The following is a 20,361-nucleotide window of genomic DNA, read 5'->3' as shown; positions in this document are numbered from 1 at the left end:
ATAAAACAATGAGTTGACTAAAAGTCCCAAGTCCAGTTGATGTAGTAGTGGTCAGATGTGCGATCCCAAGTTTTTTTTTGTTTTTTTTAATACGCAGTTTTACACTGCCCCACAGTATCTGTCATGGGCCACTAAAAAAGGAAGGCGGGCTGCAAATGGCCTCCGGCCAGTAGTTTGGCCACCCCTACGGCGCGACATTAAAACGGATATTTCTCATTCGCCTTCCCGTGTTTTCCCATTATCATTCACTCTTTACCTCCCAAGATTCTGACCCTCAAGCACTTTTCCTTGGAATGCATAGCTGCAATCTAACACTTGTCTGCTTTCACACACGCATACACATTTGTCGTGCGCTGGTATAGAATTCTCTACAAATACTTTTCTCCTAATGCTTCTGCAAATTCCCGACTCCTCAGGAGCGCGAGCGCCTGCGGCAAGAAAAAAGAGACGAGAAGCGTCTCAACAAAGAGCGGAAGCTGGAGCAACGCAGGCTGGAATTGGAGATAGCCAGAGAGCTGAAGAAGCCAAATGAAGACATGTGCCTATCTGATCAGAAGGTAGTTAAGATCTTTAGTCATGTGTTTACTAATAGCTTTAGTCATATGATTATTTATGTATGTATCATGTTGTTGATGTATTTCTTTCAATGAACCCTCACACAGCAACTTTGGCAAATTTGACTTATGCCATTTGAAAACAATACAAATACCATAAATGTCACTCTTTCGACCTGACATTCTTTATTTCACGAAAGTGAACCGAAATACACAATGTGGATTCGCAATACCATAAAAGAATAAAACCGCATGAAAATATGATGATTGTTGCTGTCTTAAGTAGGATAGGAAATCACATTCTTTGGTTGTAGATGTTTTTATCCAAAAATGACTTGGGTAAAACAAAATACACATTGTCACACTGGCTTTTGATACATTTTGAAAATATCTCATTCTTAATTTGACATAGATAATCATTATGAAGATATTCTGGAATACACCGTGTGCATGGAAAATGAACTTCTTGCTAAATGTTTTTAGAAGACAAAAGAATGGTTTCGATGACACAAAATAAGTGATCGTTTTTATTTCTATGCCATCAAGTGGTTAATGGTAGTACTACCGGTACCTAATATTAAAGGTGTTAACCAAACACATTTGATACAGCTTTGCACTTAATGAGCAAATGTTGCTTATTTGAACTTGAAGAAAACATTCTACCCACATTGTCGTTTTCAGGCTCTCCCTGAGTTCTCCAGAATCCCCGGGCTGATCCTTCCAGGACGTGCAGTGTCCGACTGTTTGATGCTGATGCAGTTCTTGCGAGGATTTGGAAAGGTTTTGGGCCTAGATTTGAATTGCGATGTCCCAACATTGGGTATGCTACAGGAGGGCTTGCTCAATGTGGGTGACAGCATGGGTCAAGTCCAAGATATCCTGGTCAAACTACTTTCTCTGGCAGTCTGTGATCCTGGTTTGCCCCCTGGACAAAAGGTAAGTTAATATATTATCAACCCTCAGTATTATGTGGGATTCTTTGCAACTCTGCTGTAATTTGTTTTTGGTCCAAATTGAAAAACATGCATCCCCATAAATTTTATATCCCAAAGTATGAATGAAAGCTACAAATGAAACATATTGTACTTTATGCTAGACAAAGACCATGCTGGGGGACCATCTGACGAACGTCGGCATAAACCGAGATAATGTATCTGAGGTGCTGCAGATGTACATGGGGGCTCACTGTGCCAATACCGAATTGGCCCCTCTGGCCCTCAGTCTGAAGACCAAGGCTTTCCAGGCCCACACTCCTTCCCAGAAGGTCTCCATCCTGGGATTCCTAGCAAACGAGCTAGCTTGCAGCAAAGTAGTTATCAGGTATCACATGCTTTTAATATCTACTTGTGTTCATAAATTCTGGTGAAACTTGAACACGAACTTAAAATTGCTCAATGATACTACGATATGGTTGCAATGGCCGGGGAGACGACACAGAGCCATGTCGCCCCATGTTAAACGTTACCTTTATCAAGATGGAGCTCATTCGACCAATGGCAAATTTTGTGTATAGTCAGTTTACAAAAGTAGCCAGTGGATCTCACAGCATTGTACCCCTTCATTCCAGTGAAATTGATAAAAACCTGGATCAGATGGCAAACATGAGGAAGGATAAAATTCTCATGGAGGGGAAAATTAAGAAGTAAGTAGTTTGGCTTTACTGAAGAATGTTGTTTAACTATGGACAATATAACCCTCAAACAATGTTTTCCAATCCAGATTGAGAACCATTTATGCCAAACGCACTGGGAAGAGGGAAGCCAGCGTGGGCGTTGAAGACAACCAGTCTCTCGGTACACCGTCCTCAGCGATCAAACGCAAGAGGAAACTCGGTGGTGACACAGACGACGACGACGACGATGACGACGACAGCGACGATCCGGCTGACGATGACGAAGACGAGGATGAAGAAGACCTTAAGAAGGTTAAAAAAGTGGAAACATATGATGAGGTAAAAAAAAAAACACACACACACACAAAATAATATTTAAATGAATTAATAACTTTGGAAAATAGCTGAGTTGCGTTTTGTTGTGTCAGGATGAAGTTGACCAAGCCACAAGTGTGGAAGAGCTAGAAAAGCAGATTGAGAAGTTAACTAAGGTATTGTTACTTTTATTCATTTCCTTCATTGGTACTTGGAAAATATATGTTGGTTAAATGCAAAATATGAAGTTGTGCATATATGTTCTCAATCATGAACTTGCAGTACACTTTAAATTTGCAAAGCGAATGTCCAACTGAATGCTCTGTCCAACTGCAGCAACATCACCAGACGAGAAGAAAGCTGTTTGAAATCTCCCATTCCCTGCGCTCTATGATGTATGGCCAAGATCGGTACCGCCGTCGATACTGGGTACTTCCCCATTGTGGAGGGGTTTTCATCGAAGCCATGGAGAGTGGAGAAGGTAATTTACTGTACATTGAGAGACAATGCTGGTCTGATGGCAGTCTTGTTCGATTTTACTACCTTTTCGGCTGGATGATTTTTGACCGCACACAAACATATCATTTGTCATGAATTCAAGAATTAGGTTTCTCTGATTCTTATACCGCCTAAATACATTTTCAGGACTCGTCAGTAGTGTGAAATATGCACTCATCATTCTATTTTCAACCTTCAAAGACTTATGTTACTGTCTTCTCTTTCATGCAGCTCCAGAGGAACTAGAGGAGGAGCGACAGAGGCGTAGAAAAGCAGCAGAAGAGGTCAAGGTCAAAGATGAACCTCAGGAGATTGAACTGGAGAAGGACAAACCAGTCTCGCATTCTGCCCTCTCACATGGCTTGCAACAACAGAAGGAAGAGGGGAACGAGCACAAAGAGAGAAAGGACTCCCCAATCACCTTCTACCAACGACAAGCTTATGTGTCTCAACTTTGTCCAGGTGCCCCCAGAGAAACAGTAAAGGCGGAGGACCAGGGGAGCCCTCACGTTGGAGAGAATGACAACCGTACGCGTTCTCCTATTGCCACAAATACCGTGACGTCATACTCCCCCTCTCGCAATACCTCTGAGCCCGCAGCGGCAAAAACGGCTGTGATTGTCAGTCAGGACACTTCAAATGTGCCCGGGCCCATCTCGACCTCCCTCTCCGCTCGTTGCCCTCCGGTCCTCCGTGAAAGCCCGGAGAACACTCCTCCGGCCTCTTCCCCAACTCCTTCCCAGCAACTCTCCCTCCAGCCCAACGACCAACTGCTTCGGGTTCTGACCGAGAGGAGCGGGCACTGGTTCAGCCTGCTCCCTCGCAACCCCTGCGACCTTTCTTCCCTCACGACGACCCCTCCCGGGGCTCTCGATGCCACTCCCCAGGCGTCCTCAACACCCAGCAAGCCCAGATCTCCTCCAGCGTCACCTGCCCTCCCTCTCACTCCTTCTGCGGCGTCGGCTTCAGTCAGCCCGCACCACCCGGCCGGCCTCCTCACCTACCCTCTCTCAGCACTGCAGGTGAGGCCACGATATATCATTCATTGGCAAAATTGAAGGTTGGCTCGTAAATGGGAACTTGACATCACAAACCTCCGTATAGTTTAGGAACATATAATAAATAGTAAGGGAAAATGTCATTACCATCTTGAAAACTATTTCCAAATGGTTTCACTCATCCCACACACATTTAAACTTATTGCAATCAACCTGTTAAACACATCGTAATTTTAAATACTTGCAGGAAATTGAGACAATGTTTGACACTCTGGCGATGACTGCAGGTCTAACTTTAAAAGTGTTGTGTGCTGTGCATACCCCTAGGTGGCAGCACTGCCTCAGATTAGGGTTGCAAAATTCTGGCATAATAATAGATTAACTTTATGTTGGTGATAATCCTGATTAAAAGAAAGTGAAACGTTACCTGGACTTTCTTTGTGTGTGGCTCTAATCCACAATCCTTCTGTTTTTTATCCCAGCCAAAGCCGGGCGTTTCATTACTTGGAGTGTCTTTGGGGAGCTGGCCGAGTGGCATGATAAGTCCCAGCTTGCCTCTGTGCAACAGTCCCAATCCCATGTTGGGTCATTCCGTGGAGGGCAACACGGCAGCGAGTGTGTCCAGCAAGAGTGAATCACCTCTACCTCGTCTTGAGAAAAGTTCATCCATGCCCTCTCCTCCTGCCCTGGAGATTCCCAAATCTCTTGACCACCACACACCCAGGCCTATCCCAGAGGGTAAGAATCTGACTATATCTGGGGAAAAAAAAAAATTATTAAGAGAGCACCACTGACTGCATTCTCGTCATGGGAAATCCTTGGGATAAATCATTTGCCAGCAGTCACACCAACACGGGATTAAGGGCAACTTTTCTGTACAGTATATGTAGTTGAGTGAAAATGAGATGGGTGCTAAACCTGCGCTCATTAACACTGATTTCTCTTTTAGACATGTTGAGCGGTTGGTGGCGTATATCTGACGTCGAGGAGCTGCGGGCGCTGGTCGCTGCTCTCCACAGCCGAGGTATCAGGGAGAAAGGCCTCCAGAGGCAGGTGCAGAAATATATCGAAATCATCCCTCAAGTCTGCGTTAAACACAGAGATGGTAAGCGTCGCAAAACAGCACATTGAACACTCAACAGCGTTGAAGTATATTACTAGAGTGACGTCAGTGTTTTTATTAAAAAGCACTCCCAATTTGTTGTTTGTTTTTTGCTTTCATTTTGGGAAACTCATTTGTGATACGATTGTTGTTTGAATTTGACAAGACAATTATTGTTTTGAGTAACGAGCATGGTCAATGAATACACGTGCATTTCAAGGCATCACTATATTTAAATATAAATTAAAAATGAAAGCTGTAAATGTACACAACGTTTATATCATGGCATTTCATGTTGTTGATGGAAGTCTGCATATATCCATCTAGTGGCCATGATCGAGCTGCGGGAGCTGGAGGAGAGCCAGGTCAGCGTGGAGTCAGTACGAGGCTGGTGTGTGGAGGAGCAGGCTATGGAGATGGACATAGCCGTGCTCCAGCAAGTGGAGGAACTCGAAAGGAAGGTCACTGCTGCCAGCCTGCAGGTCAAGGTATGTACCTACGAAAGCAGATTGCTGCTCAGCCTGAAAAAAATAACATTCAAGAGAATCTTTTAACACAGTAGTTTTCGTATTTAACATCTTCATTCGGAAAAACGGGTCACTGGTGAAGCCCTACGTAGTCTTCTTATTTATTATTCTTATATCATTCATGAAGACTTGTGGCTTTATTTTTTTACTGTGTCACAGATGAGGAGCAGTTATGGAAAGTAGCAAGTATCTTTGATTTATAAGACACAAAAAAAAAACGTTAGTGACCTATGTTGTGATAAAAGCTACATGCCAAAGTAGTGACTAATAAGAAAAACGTAATAGTTAAAAGCGAAAGTTTTCAAAACCAACCAGAACTCTTTAACATTTAATGATACAACAATTCTGTCAAATAGCTCAAACATGTTTTGGCATGATCGGGTGTTTTTAATACTCAGTAGCGAGCATCCCAATTTCCTCTCCCAGGGCTGGACCCATCCTGACCCCCAGTCCGAGAGGGAAGATCTGGTGTATTACGAGCACAAACCCCTCTCCAAATCGGGCCCCGCATCGGCAAACGGGGGAGACAAGGACGGCAAGGATCATCCCGAGGAGCGGGGGGAGAAGGGCGGGGTGATGCGTCACCCAGACAACCCTCTGGACATAGCAGTGACCCGTCTGGCCAATCTGGAGCGCAACATCGAGAGAAGGTACCTGAGGAGCCCCTTAGGTACCACCATTCAGATCAGGCTGGATAATGTGGGTACGGTCACTGTCCCTGCCCCCGCACCATCCGCTAGTGCTGACAGGGAAGGGTAGGTCATCTCTCCAACCGAAAGCTACCCCGCTCTCACGTTAAGACCCTCTCATCTGTCTGTGTGTGCTTTCCCGTATGACTCCAAAGTTCAGGGTATTGAATGGAGGGCAGCTGGGGACGTCGTTCATATTGCCTCTCACGCAGGCACCTAAAACACTCTTATGCACACTACTGAAATCCTCTCATACATATAGTAACGCTGATACCCACTCACACAGTCCACATTATTACGTTTTTTTTTTATTTTCACTCATTCACGTGTGAAAACTTTCAATACTTATTACTATGCTGAAAAACTCATACACGACTGCAACACTCTTGCACACAACGGCGATATTGTCACACACCCTGATCCCTCCCCTGCAAATCATTTTTACACTGAAAACATTTATGCAATAATAAAGGTTTCTCCTTCACACGACTGAAACACTTTCATGCCCTCACACACTATTGAAATCCTCGCGCAGCCACAATTGAAATTATGCCAGATATCCTACTCTCACACTGAAATATGCATTAGGGTAGTGGGCATAAGAGTGTCACATGTTTAAGAGCATGCAAATTTGTGTGCAAAGTAATCCTGAACAACGTCCCTGACCACCCCTCACAGTCTGGGTGGGTCCTTTCACTGCAGACTTTTGATGGTGGCTTGTGGCTTTTTTTTTTTTTCCTCCATTAATTTTGTGCACTTTTGTCCCGAGGGGGAGTGGTATTTCCTGTGTTTTCTACAGTCATCTGCATGGTGTTGTGCATCAGTAACTTTGGCTTTGGTCTACTACTCTCCCGCATACACTTCCGCAGGTTTCATCCGTTCACTCCTTTTTGCATGAATGTCCCTTGAAGTGACAAAGTCAGTGTAACCTTCTTGCCAGTGGTGTCGCACACTCTCCCCACAATGTTAATGCTTGGCCAGCTGAAGCTCTGTTGTCTTGTTGGTGCCTGGTTGAACTGATATGTTGCCATCTTCTTGTATATGATTTCTTGTGCAAAGTATTTGCAGACTGTTGTGTGTGGCGGCGGCTCTCATTGTCGCCATTGCTTATTATCCGCTAACAGTGGCGAAGAGGAGGTGGCCCACGGTATGAAGGTGTGGAGGAAGGCCCTGATCGAAGTGCGCAGTGCCGCCCAGCTAGCCATGTGTATCCAGCAACTACAGAAATCCATCGCTTGGGAGCGCTCCATCATGAAAGTGGTGAGGAGGAGGACTTGCTTTTATTTTTTTGCTTTTTATTTTTTTATTTTTTAAAAACAATATTTGTACTTTGTTACTTCTTATCACCTGTAAGCAGAAGATAAGGACCACATCATGCGTATTTGCTTTTAACGGATGCACTCGTTGTTCAGTACTGTCAGATATGCAGGAAGGGAGACAACGAGGACCTCCTGCTTCTCTGTGACGGCTGCGACAAAGGCTGCCACACTTACTGTCACAAACCCAAAATCACCAGCATCCCTGAGGGAGACTGGTACTGCCCAGCCTGCATAACTAAGGTATCATCCATCCTCCATAACAGCATTCCTCCTCACAATTCAGCCCCACCACTGTAGTAGAATAACTGCTAGTGCCACTATCGGCCGGCTTGTCCAACCTCAAGCTGGATCGTTTGGAACTTTTGAATTGTTAACATTTATTGCCTCACTAATACTACTTGTAGTGTGCAGATATCAACTGGTAAATAGTTTTGCTTCATTAGTAACCATATAGTGTTGTCCAAGGAGTATGCCAAAGTTAGTGTGCAGAAATTTCATGCCGTGATAAATCAAGAAAATTGTATCCACTCTATCCAGGCAAGTGGTCCAATTCCCAAAAACAAGAAACCTCCATGCAGGCCGGTCGCATCCAGCGTGGGTGCAAATAAGAAAGGTGGCGAGTCTAAGAAGAATGGGAAGCATGCCGGAAATGGCGACGTGTCTGAGGACGACCCGGCCAGCGCCGGCAGCACGCCCAAGAAAAGCTCAAAAGACAACAGTCGCAATAGGAAGAGTGAGGAGGGCTCAACCGCTCTGCCGGGACCAAATCAGGAGAGTCCCGTATGTGTCAAAAGAGCCAAGACTGCTCGAGACAACAACAGGGACCTGGGTTTGTGCAGGTAGTATGGACTTTATACTTTGACCCACTCTTGCTACATTTGAAGCGCGTTCGTCATGGCCAACAATCGTGCTCTTAGATTCTTGGTTTTATGATAATTGCTTCTGCTACTCCATTAAGTTTTTGACCAAGATAGGTTTGTGTTATGAGTATAAAATATCCGTTCAATTATATTTTTGAACCCTTCTAATTGGAGTCTTTTTGCACCATACACAGCTTGGAAACGACATTTTATGTATTCATTTAACATCTTTGTAATAAAGTGTGTATTGACTTGACCAGGGTTCTCCTTGCTGAGCTGGAGCGACATCAAGACGCCTGGCCGTTCCTGACGCCTGTCAACCTCAAGTCAGTCCCTGGCTATAAGAAGGTCATCAAAAAGCCCATGGATTTCTCCACCATCCGTGAGAAGCTCGTGAGCAGCCAGTGAGTTTCTCCGTCTTTTAGCGCAAATATTCTTCCTGCATTCTTCGACAGTAGCAGTCTCAGGACTGCCTAATAACTAGACAAGCATTCTCACGTGTTATTTCACACCTCGATTCTTTTTTTTTTTTTGTGTGTTCCCACTTTTTTTGTCCTTCCATTTCCTTTACATTTGTCAACGGATTCAAGTCATTCAAACGAAAAAATATTCACAAAATTCAGGACATTTTGAGCCTGTATTGGTGGGCAATTCCGGTGGTCCTCGAGGGCCAGTGTCCTGCAACATTTCTATTTGTCCCTGTTGCAACACACTTGATTCAAATGATCAGATGATCAGAATCGTTATCCGGCTTCTGGATACCTTGCTGATTATCTGACCATTTGAATTAGGTGTTTTGAAAAATGTCAACTCATTCAGGGCATCTTAGCATCAAGCTATTCAGCAATCAACTCATTTAATTCTTCAGTTTATGTATTTTGCCCCTGCCTCACACTGCTTTGTGCTTGTGTGATCACAGGTATCAAAACCTGGAGACTTTCATCATTGACGTCAATTTGGTGTTTGACAACTGCGAAAAGTTTAACGAGGACAATTCCGACATCGGTCGAGCTGGTCACAACATGAGGAAGTTCTTTGAGAAGCGCTGGACTGAGCTTCTGAAACAAACAAACTAAATTGAAAGTTAAACAACAACAACAACGACATTCTCCTCATCCTCATTAAACAAACCCATTCTACTTTTCATATCGGGGCACCAGGTTTTCATTTCATTCTTGGGGGGTAGAATGCGGCTTTGCCAGCAGGAGAGACGGATGCCATCTTGAAATCCGAGTTGTTACACAAAGTGCGCTGGATTTATTACAACAGGGATCCAAAACCCCAAAGACTCCCAGAGAAATGGGGTACCGTAGTGCAATACCACTCCCTGTGTCAGAACACTGCACTGAAAGAGTCCTCACTGATGTGTCTGCGCTAGAATACTTTCCACTACCTGTAAATATATTTTGGTTTTGTTATTTAATCGTATTATAGTGAATGTATTTAATTTTGTAATAATTATTTATGAAATCAAGGTCCACTTCATTTTCTATGAAAAGGAAGACTCTGTGTAACTGCTTTGAATCGAAAAAGGAATGTGTCTGTGATCTAATTTTTGTTTTCTCTTTTTTTTTTGTCATCACCCAAATATCAAACAATGCCAAGAAGAAAAAGCTGTTTACACTGTTCAGTGCTTTGGGCGTCAGAGGACTGTCTTCAATTTTTCAAACTGCATTTATTCACAGGAACAGCAGAGGGACAGTTCAATTGGTGATTCGTGTGTATATACTGTTTATTAATGTCAATATTTTGTCTTGTTTGAAACAATGTGTACAAATGGTTTAAGAATATTAAGATATTGTTTATGCCTTAGAATGATTGTAGCATTCTATTTTAGTGAACGTGATGAAAACATGATGAATATTGTTTGTACAGTATATACATATCCTCTGCAAACACTGTGGTATCCTTAATCTTGGTAGTGCCTACCCTTCCAACAGGGGCATGTAGGGGATGTTATTGTTTCTTGTTTTTGTTTGTTTTTATGACATGTTTTTTTTTTAAATATGATTTTAATCCAACAAGGCCTCCAAAGTTGGACAATGACACAGACATCATTCCTCACCCGTTGAAAAGAAAAAAGGAACAAGCATTGATCGACGCATCCGTGACGCATTTCCTCACCATCTGCCAGAGGACCTAAAGGCCATTTGTAACCACTGTGTTGAACCTTGCTGTGTGTTGTGGCCTGATGGAGGCAGCTAGATTTTTTTGTACCAAGTCAAAAAGTACTTGAAGTTACTTTATTTAAGATAATGTGGAATAAAAGTATCATTCTTTTGTAGGAGCTTTATTTTTCACTAGTGTGTGGCACGGACCTATTAAAAAGGATGTTTTTCAACGTATAATGCTTGGACTGGTTTTCTTTGAGTCATGTTTTCCTACACTTACGGCTTTCCTGGGGCTAATTGTTTGAATGCAAAGAATAGGACATTGTTCTTCTGCACCAGATGTACTATTCTCAGGTATCAGCCTTTTTGCGAATTACTGGAGACTCTCCAAATGTACCCAGCCAGACCATTCCAAACAATGATTGCGTCATTTGGGACAACACTTTTTCCTCCCTAATTATTTTCGGTTGCGGTCACCAATTAAAACTTGAGCATTTATTTACAAACAGGTAAGGAGTAATATTGCAGCAGGGCCTATTGGGGCCCTCATGGCATATCTCCCCATCCCAAATATTAGATGGGTACAAAATATGACCATGCAAAACCATGTCATTTGACAACCCTGATTAACAGCAAGCAGTTGTCGGTAACATCATGAAGTAACACTGACTGGAATAAAAAAACTGAATATGCATGTGTGCATTTTATAGAAATTTTACTCAAGTATGGTAATTGAACTAGTACTTCTACTAGTTGCAATTGATTCAATTGAATAGAGTACATTTTTGCGTAAGTGTCACGTTACACTGTGGGTCCAGCAAACATGCAAGGGAAACGCGTCAGGTATGTGACGTCATTTGTGATGTCACAGTGAATTGTAAACAGGAAGTAAACGGAACCGACTGTCAAGCCCGGACAAATACGGTAACGTCAGCGATTTTGTTACTGTGGTGGTGGTGGGTAAGCAAACATTTTACTCTTTGATAAATACAGATAGTACCTCTCGTCATTACGTTCTGGAGGCGAACATTTATTGACGTGAATTATGGCCCATTATGAATTCGCTTCCGTGTATTCGTTCGCGTGGGTTTTCTTGGCTATACGATATTTCTGGATTTACTATAATAAATCCATCTAATAGGATTATTTTTGTTTAAGGTTAGGGTTAGTTCGATCGTCTTTGGGAAACTGTTTTAGCATTTAATTCATAAGTGGCATCTAGTTACAGGTTTGTTTACTAGTACAAAACGTGTCCTCGCTCCTAAGACAATTGAACCAACGCAATCGTAAGAGCGAATGTGTACTATCTGCGACCATCAAATATAATACAATGTTTATTTTAAAGTGAACTGAAACACAGGATAGAGTTGTTGCAGGGGGAACAATCGGCACAACTTGCCGAATTTTATAATGCCCCTAGAAGTGCAATTTCTGGATAAACCATGTCTGAATGCTGAAATGTTTAATTTGGAAAAAAAAAATTATGTATGTATGTGGAATTCTTTGTAATCACATTGGAAAAAAAAAACATTTATGTCAAGACGTAATTATTAAACATAATCGTATCAGACAGGAATCTCCATGGACCATGATGTTTGCAGATGACATTGTGATCTGGAGTGAGAGTAGGGAGCAGGTGGAGGGAAGTCTAGAGTTGCCCTGGAAAGGAGAGGAAGAAGCCAAAAGAAGACAGAATACATGCATGTGAATGAGAGTGGTCCAAGTGGAATGGTGAGGCTACAGGGAGCAGAGATCCAAAAGGTAGAGGATTTTAAGTACTTAGGGTCAACAGTCCAGAGCAACGGAGAGTGTGGAAAAGAGGTGAAGAAGTGCATCCAAGCACGGTGGAATGGGTGGAGAAAAGTGTCAGGGGTGATGTGTGATAAAAGAGTATCAAGCATAAATGAAGGCAAAGGTGTACAAGACAGTGGTGAGACCAGCGATGCTGTATGCTTTAGAGACAGTGGCACTGGGGAAAAGACAGAAGGCAGAGCTGGAGATTTATGGATGGAGTGAAAGAGGACATGAAGTTAATTGGGGTGAGAGAAAAGGATGCACAGGATAAGGTGAGATGGAAACAGATGTGGCGACCCCTGAGGGGAAAAGTATGAAAGTGGGCTGGAATCAAGAGTCAACCTCCTAACCTCCTGATCACCGGACAACAGTCTAAATTAAAAAGAAAAATCACGAAAATGTTTATGTTTTGATTTTTTTTTTATGGCAGTGCAGGACCATCTCTCCAAATGGTGTCCCTGATTTGCACTTTACAAGACCACCGAGATGATGTCAACTGGTGTGCGTTCTCTGCGCAACTGCTAGCCACATGTTCCGGAGACAAGACCGTGAGGGTGTACAACACCCGGGATTTCTCTGAGCTGGCCTTCTCCCCGCTGGAAGGACATGGCTACAGTGTCCACTGCTGCTGCTTCAGCCCCTGTGGACAGTTCCTTGCCTCATGTTCCACAGATGCCACCACCTTGGTGTGGTCCATGGCCACCGGGGAGATTGAGGCCGTTCTGCAACATCCTGGCCGCAGCCCCGTTAGGATCTGTGTGCTGTCTCCGGACTCCACCCATTTGGTTTCGGGTGCATCTGATGGGTCTTTGGCTCTCTGGGATTTCCCAACCAAACAGCTCCACAGGTTAGTTAGTATTATGAAACCACATTTACTGCAAAGGATACATTACAGACCCACCCACTATTGCTGAAAATCTGTCGTACTGAGAAATAATATAATTTTTTTTCACAGCTTGCCAACATCACATGACCAAACCCTATCTTTTGTCTATAAAACTATATGCAATGTTCTTATAAGGTTTAATTACTGTATATTGTGGATTTTCACCAAAGGTGCTTCAAGTGTCCACTGTTAAAAACGTGAATTCATGATAAATGTCTATTGTTTGTGAAGGACCAGCTGCGTTAGTGACACATCAATGGTGGCGTGCTCATTCAGCCCTTGCGGCCAGATGTTTGTCACCGGCTCCACCTACGGGCACCTCCGTGTGTGGGACTTGGATATGAACCAGCTCCACGCCGAAAAGAACGCTCACGACCTCGGAGTCACCTGTTGCACCTTCGCTCCCAACATCCTCAGTGGTCAGACAAACTTGTTGTCATTTTATTTCATTTTACGTATATACAAGATGTCGCCATCACAAGGTTATAATTGAGACACAGAGAATGGCTTAGGTCAGCTCAGTGAACCACGACTTTCAATTCTGGTTGTTTGTCTTGCAGACAGTCAAGTTGTACAGTTCCACTTGGCGTCATGTGGACAGGACAGTCATGTAAAGATATGGGCCCTGAACAAGCTGAGTTCTGGAGGTAAACCACAGCAAAAAAATGCCCAAAACACACTCAAAGTCTCGCCGGGATTCTTTTCCAATCAGGACCTTTCCCTCTTTTGTAGCCTTTAAGATGCAACTTCTGCATACGTTGACTGGCCAGTCAGCTCCAGTTCTCACATGTGCATACTCCTCAGATGGACAACTGCTTGTCTCAGGGTAGGAAGGAGGGTGGAGAATTTGTTACATTTTGTGGCCCAACAGTACGGTAATCCTTTTGAGAAGTCACAATGACAATGGAATTTGTTATCTCCAGGCTAGTTTCATAATTTACACCAGATGACGTGACAAGATAAATAGAATGACTCTGAAGGATATGACCACTGGAGGGTGACATGGATCAATTTATTACTGAACATCTGAAACTCACTCAACATTTATTTTTTTTTTATTCCACAGCTCTGTGGACAAAACAGTGACAGTGTATGATGCAGTGAGTTCCACGTTCAAGTTGATTAGTATGAGGTGCTGAATAGGCTGAAAATAACAATTCCCTTTCATATTTGCAACTCGCCACACGCCCAAAAATTAAAGTCACTGAAAATACTCCCCAAAAATCCAAGGCTCAAAATTTTGGGGGCTTTGTGAAGCAAATTTGATAAACAGTGACTTTGTTTTTGGAGCAAATTTTTCAATTTGGATCTACTGTAATGTAATGTTGGGATCATTCATTATGCAGACCTCAAAAGTCATATTTCTTTTAGGCATGAGAAGTAAAGGTTATATTTTGCATATTCGACACCTCATACATTATGGTGACTCTTGTATATTGTTACATTTATTAATACACATTGTTTTTCTTTTTGACTTTGTAGAAAAATGCTGTGTTGCTTTACACATTGAATCAGCATGAGAGGTGGGTCCTTATATAGTAGATTTGATCACACAAATCAAATTTCAATCAAATTTGTATTTGTCTTGTTTTGGTTCAGCCACAAGTGAATTGTGGATAGCGTGACTGTCCTGTAATATCCATCAAACCTACTTGTGCCAAATCTGGTCGAGGCATACTCTAATGGAAAATTAGAACATCAATTATTTCACGATAATCATCAATGTTGTAAAATGCGTAAATATTCACATATAAATAATATAACATAGTTTTACCAATAACATGCAAAGCAAGTTCCAAATGTCGTTCCACAATAGCCTATGTTGCTTAGCATTCAGTACTAACATTTTCTGCACTACGTGGAGAAAGCCAATATGTATATTTATTTTGCTGGTTGCTGAGGAGCAATGACGATCATCCTCTGCCGCAGGTACGTGACTGCGTGTTCCTTCTCTCCGACCTCACCACTAATAGCCACAGGATCCATGGACAAGACGGTGAACATCTGGAGAGTGGAAGATGGCTGCAGTGGACATGGTTAGAGCAACACAAACTCCTTATCATGATTTTTTTTTTTAGTTTTCATTGTCATCTCTGTCTTTTTCATACCTGCTTTGCCGCATCACAGCTGGGAAATCATTGCCTGGTAAGCTTGAAATTAACATTTGTTCCATTTTACTATTCCCATTGGTCTTGATTTTATACCATTTGATACATAGCATGCTGAGAGAATCTTGATCCAATTATATATTTCTCTACACTTTGTCATTAGTACTATTATTAGTCATTTATCTTAAACATGCTCTCTCTTCCAGAAGAGTCCACTGTGACCACGTGCCAAGGTAAGCTGGTACCTGTGTTCCACCAGTGTTGCCAGTGTAACCTTATCTTTGCAACAAAGTGAAGCACATGGCAACATGTGTGAAGTGTCGAAGGTCAATACATTGTGCAATTCACGTTAGTCCTAGCTGTCAGTGCACGAGCCCCTATCTTCATACTTTGGGTCTGTCAGGTCCAGAAAAGAGAAAAAACCCTGCCACAATGAAGCACCCGTGGCTCAAGCCAAACTGTGGCAGGGTTTTTACTTTCTGGGACCTGAATTTCCCATCTCTGCCCATTGTAGTATTATTATATTTTTATTGTTTATTGTCCTAGGGAATAGCTTGCAAAAAAAAAATGCTTCTCAAATATATTTCTCCTCAAAGGAATGAGCAAATTAATTTGTAAAATTGCTCTTGAAATGAAAAGTTATTTCGAGCCTTGCAATTACGTACAGGTATATCTTGTCAGCGTCGGGCCGACTCAGTCCACACGTGTGAGGTTATTTATTTATTTTAAACAAATTATTGACCAATCTAAAGTGTTGAAAATGTCTTGCTTTCTGGTTAATGGTTGAACAAACATTCCATTTTGGGGGTCTCCTGAAAAGGGATGATGTAAACTGGTACGAAGATTCCGCCTGACGCCAAAGATTAGATCAAATAAATCAGTGTGAGGCTAGAGGCCAACTGAAATCAGAATTGTCTTACCAAGACAGTTCCTTATCATCTGTGAGGACTTTGGAAGCGGAGGAGTGGTGGAGAACTCTTTGTGTCCCCCTTTTATTTTGTCTCCTTGGACGCTTGTTTGAGTGATCTCATTCAATGAGTGGTGTGCAATAGTACATACGTATATATACCGCAGGGTGCAAATTGAATTACTCCCTTGAGGTACATTACAATGACCACGAATGGCCATCACTAGTGTAGTCCATCTATACCACCCCCCTGCTATCCTGCATATTTTGTATCAATCTTTATTATTATCATTATGTTACAGTGCATAGACTTGTACACGCTCAGTATAGTAATAGCATAGTAGGTGCGAAAATAGTACAAAAGTAACTACAGACATACACAGGAATGAATAACGAACAAAAAGTAATTATTACGCATCATTACCAAGCAGCTTTAAAAGCCATTAGACACAATTTTATGAAAACAAAGCACACGTGTCCTGTGTTTTGACAAGAAGTGACTTAGTGAGTTTAAGTGCGTTTTAATGAGTTTAAATGTGTTAATGTGTGTGTGTGGTAAAATGATCTATTTAAAAACAGGATACGGTCTGTTATTCTGTGGTGGTGGGTGAATCTGGACTGTCTCCCCTATGATAAGTATGTGTTGACTAATTTAAAAGACAAATAAATAAATAAAAACACACACAATTAGGAAAGGCTATTTTCTGTCGCATGACTGTGCACCAGCGTACAAAGCAAGGTCCATAACTGCTCCAGACTTCTCCCCAATGGTTTTGTCTACGTCTATACATTCAGTGTACGAGTTAGTGCATGTCAGCTTTTGATCTGCCTGCACCTTTTATACTGCACTTTTATCCTTTGTCAACGAAAATGTCAATGAAAGCTCTCAGGATGAATCCATAATGTAGCCGGCAGGGCTCCAAGATAACATTTGTGCCTTTTAAATGAAAGGGGGGCTGGGGGCTGCGAAAAACTCAACTGTCACTCTGCTTTGTCCTCCCAGCATCGACATCGGCAGGTCGATCCAAGATGCTGGTCAGTGATTGGTCAGAGGAGGATGTGTCTGTGTGGCTGTTGGAGGAAGGGCTGGAGGCATTGGTGGACACCTTCAGGGCCAACAACATTGACGGGATTGAGCTGCTGGCTCTCACCAAAGAGACACTACTGTCAGAACTGCACATAGGTGAGAACTGCTCGCTGCAACTCTCCAAACGAGACCCAGTGGAAGGCAATTGCGGTACTCGTGAGGTCTCATCATTCTACTAGTGTGCTGACAAGTCCCGTACTAGGACAGTATTGGCATAATTGGGAGACTAAAATGTGCATGTATGCGCTATTATTCTTATTATTAACGACACTACGAAGTTGTGATTCGCTAGAGAGTACACTGAAATATCCTTTGTTCGATTGGATTCGTTGAATGTGTTAAAGAAGTGAAAATGACACCTTTTACCCAAGTTTTAATCATGTGCAATCAAAATGTAAGTACTTTTTTTCAGTGTCGTAAGTCACAAGTGTTATGCAGTTGTCAAGTAGTGTGGTTTTGGCATCGAAGAATTCATCAGGAAATAAATAATGATTGACATTGGATAACTTCCCATCGCACACTCCATGGGAATGATTGTATGAGAAGTTCAACTGAATAAAAGCTCTTTGATGAATATAACACAGAGTGCATGGAAGCACACTACCAGCAAGATTATCAGGGTCTGTATAAAATGGCTGGCTTCATAATTCTCGAGTGTTTTTGAATTATAAAATGCTGTGCCTTTTCATTAAGCAGGACTGGCTACTTGATATTTCACCGTGACTCGGACAGATAGTCAGCAGTTGTGCTTCCATCCATATTGACTCACTCACATGCTGAAAATGTTCCAAATCTTAATTCTGAATGAAGTCAGCTGTTACTCCACGTTGTTCCACTTCCCATTTAATAAGAGCACATGACTATGACTGTCTGTGTATGCAGAATCAGTGGGACTACGCGGCAAAGTCCTCCGGAAAGTTGAGGAGCTGAAGAATGCGTTGGTGTGTTCAGGAGTTCCTGATGAGTTCTTGTGTCCAATCACCAGGGAGTTGATGAGAGACCCAGTCCTTGCTGCTGGTGAGGCACAGGTCCAAGGGGGTGGGACTTTCTAGTTGGCATTTGCAAACGTGGTGTTGGTGTTCTGAATCAGTGATGTTTGGCCAACACTTAACCAGTGTACTTTGCACACACCCATAGATGGCTACTCGTATGAGAGGGAGGCCATCACGATGTGGATCAACACCAAGAACCGCTCCAGCCCCATGACCAACCTGCCCTTACTCACAACTTTGCTTACACCGAATCACACGTTGAAGATGGCCATTGCTCGGTGGAAGGTGAACCACTAAGCAGCAGCACCACCACATCGTTTCAGGTACTCAAGTAGAAGTACACAATGTTTCACCTTCTTCATGGGCAGCTTCACTTCATTAGTGTCAAGTTGTTCCATGTGGGCAGAGTTAATTGTGCTCTTCTAGCTCGTTCATTTGAGTGCAATCATAATCATGCAGTTAGGCCGGCTGCAGAACATACTACACATTAACAGAACTTGACAATAGTACAAGATGACTTATTGTAATACTAAGAGTGTACTCTTAATCATCACTTTCTCAATTGGTATTTCAAAATGTGAGTAGCTTTCAGTCACATCTAGACTTAGTCTTAACTAGAAGTGGGTTAACTAGTTAAATATTATTATTACTAATACATTTCAACAATATTTAATGATATATATATATAAATATAGATATTTAAATATTTATAAAAATGTATTATTATAATTAATTGGAAGTACTTATGTGTACCGATACTTTAGACAAGTATGACTCAGAAAAAAGTCATACTCTTAGTCATAAGTACTGTATTGCTCACAGTAACTTAATGAAATGCTACAGTTAATTAAGACACACATTCAACAAATACATTTAAACACACCCAAATGCTCATGATTGATGTCTTGCCTTATAAATTCACACCCAAATGCTCATGATTGATGTCTTGCCTTATAAGTTCAGTTTGGTATTGCATGAATCCTGAGATTTTTTTTTCTTCACAAGAACTGCTGTCAGTTGAAGTATGCAAAGTACAATGAGTTTCCCATCCCTGATCTAGATTACTAGTTTTAGTAGTAATCTATGTGAGAATTATTGGAAACAGCTCTCAATTTATTGAAACCAGCTTCTACACCACTGTAAATTAAATCCATGAGAATGAACATCTTGTTTTAAAATATTTTGTATTTTATTAATGTTGCCATTATTTGTTCTCCTTACACATTGCATGAGGACAATTTACACACCCAGCATTCATAAATGGACATTCTTTTATTTCATATCTGTACATTTCAATGTTTATTTTCTATTTATCCAACTACACCCTGTAAAGCATAAATAATGAACTCGTCATCTTTGTTCTTTTATTGTACCACATTAATTGTGGCCACATTTTGTATTCATAGCATGAAAAGTGTATATGACAACTAGACATGATTGTAGTGCCTATTGTGTATTTTAATTCTTCTTTAATTCCTTCTTTAATTCTTAATGCTTGTGTTCAATAAAACCAGTAAACACTTCATAAGTCATCTGCTATGCAAAAATAAAAGCCATATACTGTAAATATTGAAGCAACCAACATTGACAAAGAAGTTCTAATGTTGTCATGTCTTTTGTGTTTATGAAAAAAAAATCTGATGTCTTTAGAAAGCTGTAATGTTGACAAAGCCATTTACAAGTAAATATATCATCTTCAAATATAGTGTATATCATACAAATATAAATGTTTTTTTTAAAAGACACAATCAGAATGGTCTTATCCTAGCATGGGGTTTATTATTATGATTCATGCACAAGACGTTCTCAGACTTGAATGTTTGATATAGGACAATTCATCATGACATCACACATGTACTTCCGGGTGGCGAATGAAACCTTGTCTTGAAAAACCAACGTACATAGGAAAGTTGAGATACGGCGTAACCCATCCAAATAATTTTACATATCTTTGAGAGAATGTCTTCCACAAACCCAATGAGGGAGATTTGCTTCTTAGTCT

At 41.7% G+C, this 20,361-nt stretch overlaps 2 protein-coding genes across 11 annotated transcripts in view; both read left to right on the top strand.

Annotated features, from left to right (window-relative positions):
- baz2ba (bromodomain adjacent to zinc finger domain, 2Ba) overlaps positions 1 to 10,822 on the top strand; it is a 77,506-nt gene extending 66,684 nt beyond the window's left edge. For 3 of the 6 annotated variants that reach the window (XM_085908074.1, XM_085908076.1, XM_085908077.1), the window contains 17 exons: positions 417 to 557; positions 1,236 to 1,490; positions 1,651 to 1,874; positions 2,122 to 2,196; positions 2,274 to 2,505; positions 2,595 to 2,657; positions 2,818 to 2,962; positions 3,211 to 4,001; positions 4,460 to 4,715; positions 4,927 to 5,082; positions 5,407 to 5,567; positions 6,033 to 6,256; positions 7,420 to 7,555; positions 7,708 to 7,854; positions 8,152 to 8,453; positions 8,735 to 8,878; positions 9,394 to 10,822. In XM_085908074.1, the coding sequence (XP_085764200.1) occupies positions 417 to 557; positions 1,236 to 1,490; positions 1,651 to 1,874; positions 2,122 to 2,196; positions 2,274 to 2,505; positions 2,595 to 2,657; positions 2,818 to 2,962; positions 3,211 to 4,001; positions 4,460 to 4,715; positions 4,927 to 5,082; positions 5,407 to 5,567; positions 6,033 to 6,256; positions 7,420 to 7,555; positions 7,708 to 7,854; positions 8,152 to 8,453; positions 8,735 to 8,878; positions 9,394 to 9,550 (3,609 nt within the window). In that variant the 3' untranslated portion in view covers positions 9,551 to 10,822. Of the gene's footprint in view, positions 1 to 416; positions 558 to 1,235; positions 1,491 to 1,650; positions 1,875 to 2,121; positions 2,197 to 2,273; positions 2,506 to 2,594; positions 2,658 to 2,817; positions 2,963 to 3,210; positions 4,002 to 4,459; positions 4,716 to 4,926; positions 5,083 to 5,406; positions 5,568 to 6,032; positions 6,362 to 7,419; positions 7,556 to 7,707; positions 7,855 to 8,151; positions 8,454 to 8,734; positions 8,879 to 9,393 lie in introns of all 6 variants that reach the window. The other 3 variants (XM_085908073.1, XM_085908072.1, XM_085908071.1) reach the window with 1 other exon arrangement.
- A 579-nt stretch (positions 10,823 to 11,401) lies between these two features.
- Positions 11,402 to 20,115, top strand: wdsub1 (WD repeat, sterile alpha motif and U-box domain containing 1). 5 transcript variants are annotated; one of them, XM_085907670.1, is made up of 13 exons: positions 11,402 to 11,545; positions 12,810 to 13,226; positions 13,497 to 13,684; positions 13,826 to 13,912; positions 13,998 to 14,091; positions 14,332 to 14,365; positions 14,748 to 14,788; positions 15,195 to 15,301; positions 15,393 to 15,410; positions 15,580 to 15,606; positions 17,284 to 17,463; positions 18,250 to 18,384; positions 18,505 to 20,080. In XM_085907670.1, exons 2-13 carry the CDS (start codon positions 12,829 to 12,831, stop codon positions 18,654 to 18,656), a joined length of 1,461 nt encoding a protein of 486 aa, XP_085763796.1. In that variant the 5' UTR covers positions 11,402 to 11,545; positions 12,810 to 12,828; the 3' UTR covers positions 18,657 to 20,080. The 5 variants fall into 5 exon arrangements, with proteins under 5 accessions (XP_085763796.1, XP_085763801.1, XP_085763797.1 ...); XM_085907671.1 differs by having other exon boundaries at positions 11,410 to 11,509; positions 12,815 to 13,226; XM_085907672.1 differs by having other exon boundaries at positions 11,410 to 11,545; positions 12,815 to 13,226.
- Positions 20,116 to 20,361: the final 246 nt, after the last annotated feature.

The sequence above is a fragment of the Syngnathus leptorhynchus genome, chromosome 3 (genome assembly GCF_054491065.1).
Source record: "Syngnathus leptorhynchus isolate UIUO chromosome 3, UIUO_Slep, whole genome shotgun sequence".
In the NCBI taxonomy this organism is placed as follows: Eukaryota; Metazoa; Chordata; class Actinopteri; order Syngnathiformes; family Syngnathidae; genus Syngnathus; species Syngnathus leptorhynchus.
This window is presented reverse-complemented; position numbering and strand designations above follow the sequence as displayed.

Coding starts and splice junctions, on each gene's coding strand:
- wdsub1 (XM_085907670.1), top strand. CDS start 12,829: ATGGTGTCCCTGATTTGCACTTTACAAGACCACCGAGATGATGTCAAC. Junction 13,227..13,496: donor CCAACCAAACAGCTCCACAG/GTTAGTTAGTAT, acceptor TTGTTTGTGAAG/GACCAGCTGCGTTAGTGACA. Junction 14,092..14,331: donor GGACAACTGCTTGTCTCAGG/GTAGGAAGGAGG, acceptor TTTATTCCACAG/CTCTGTGGACAAAACAGTGA.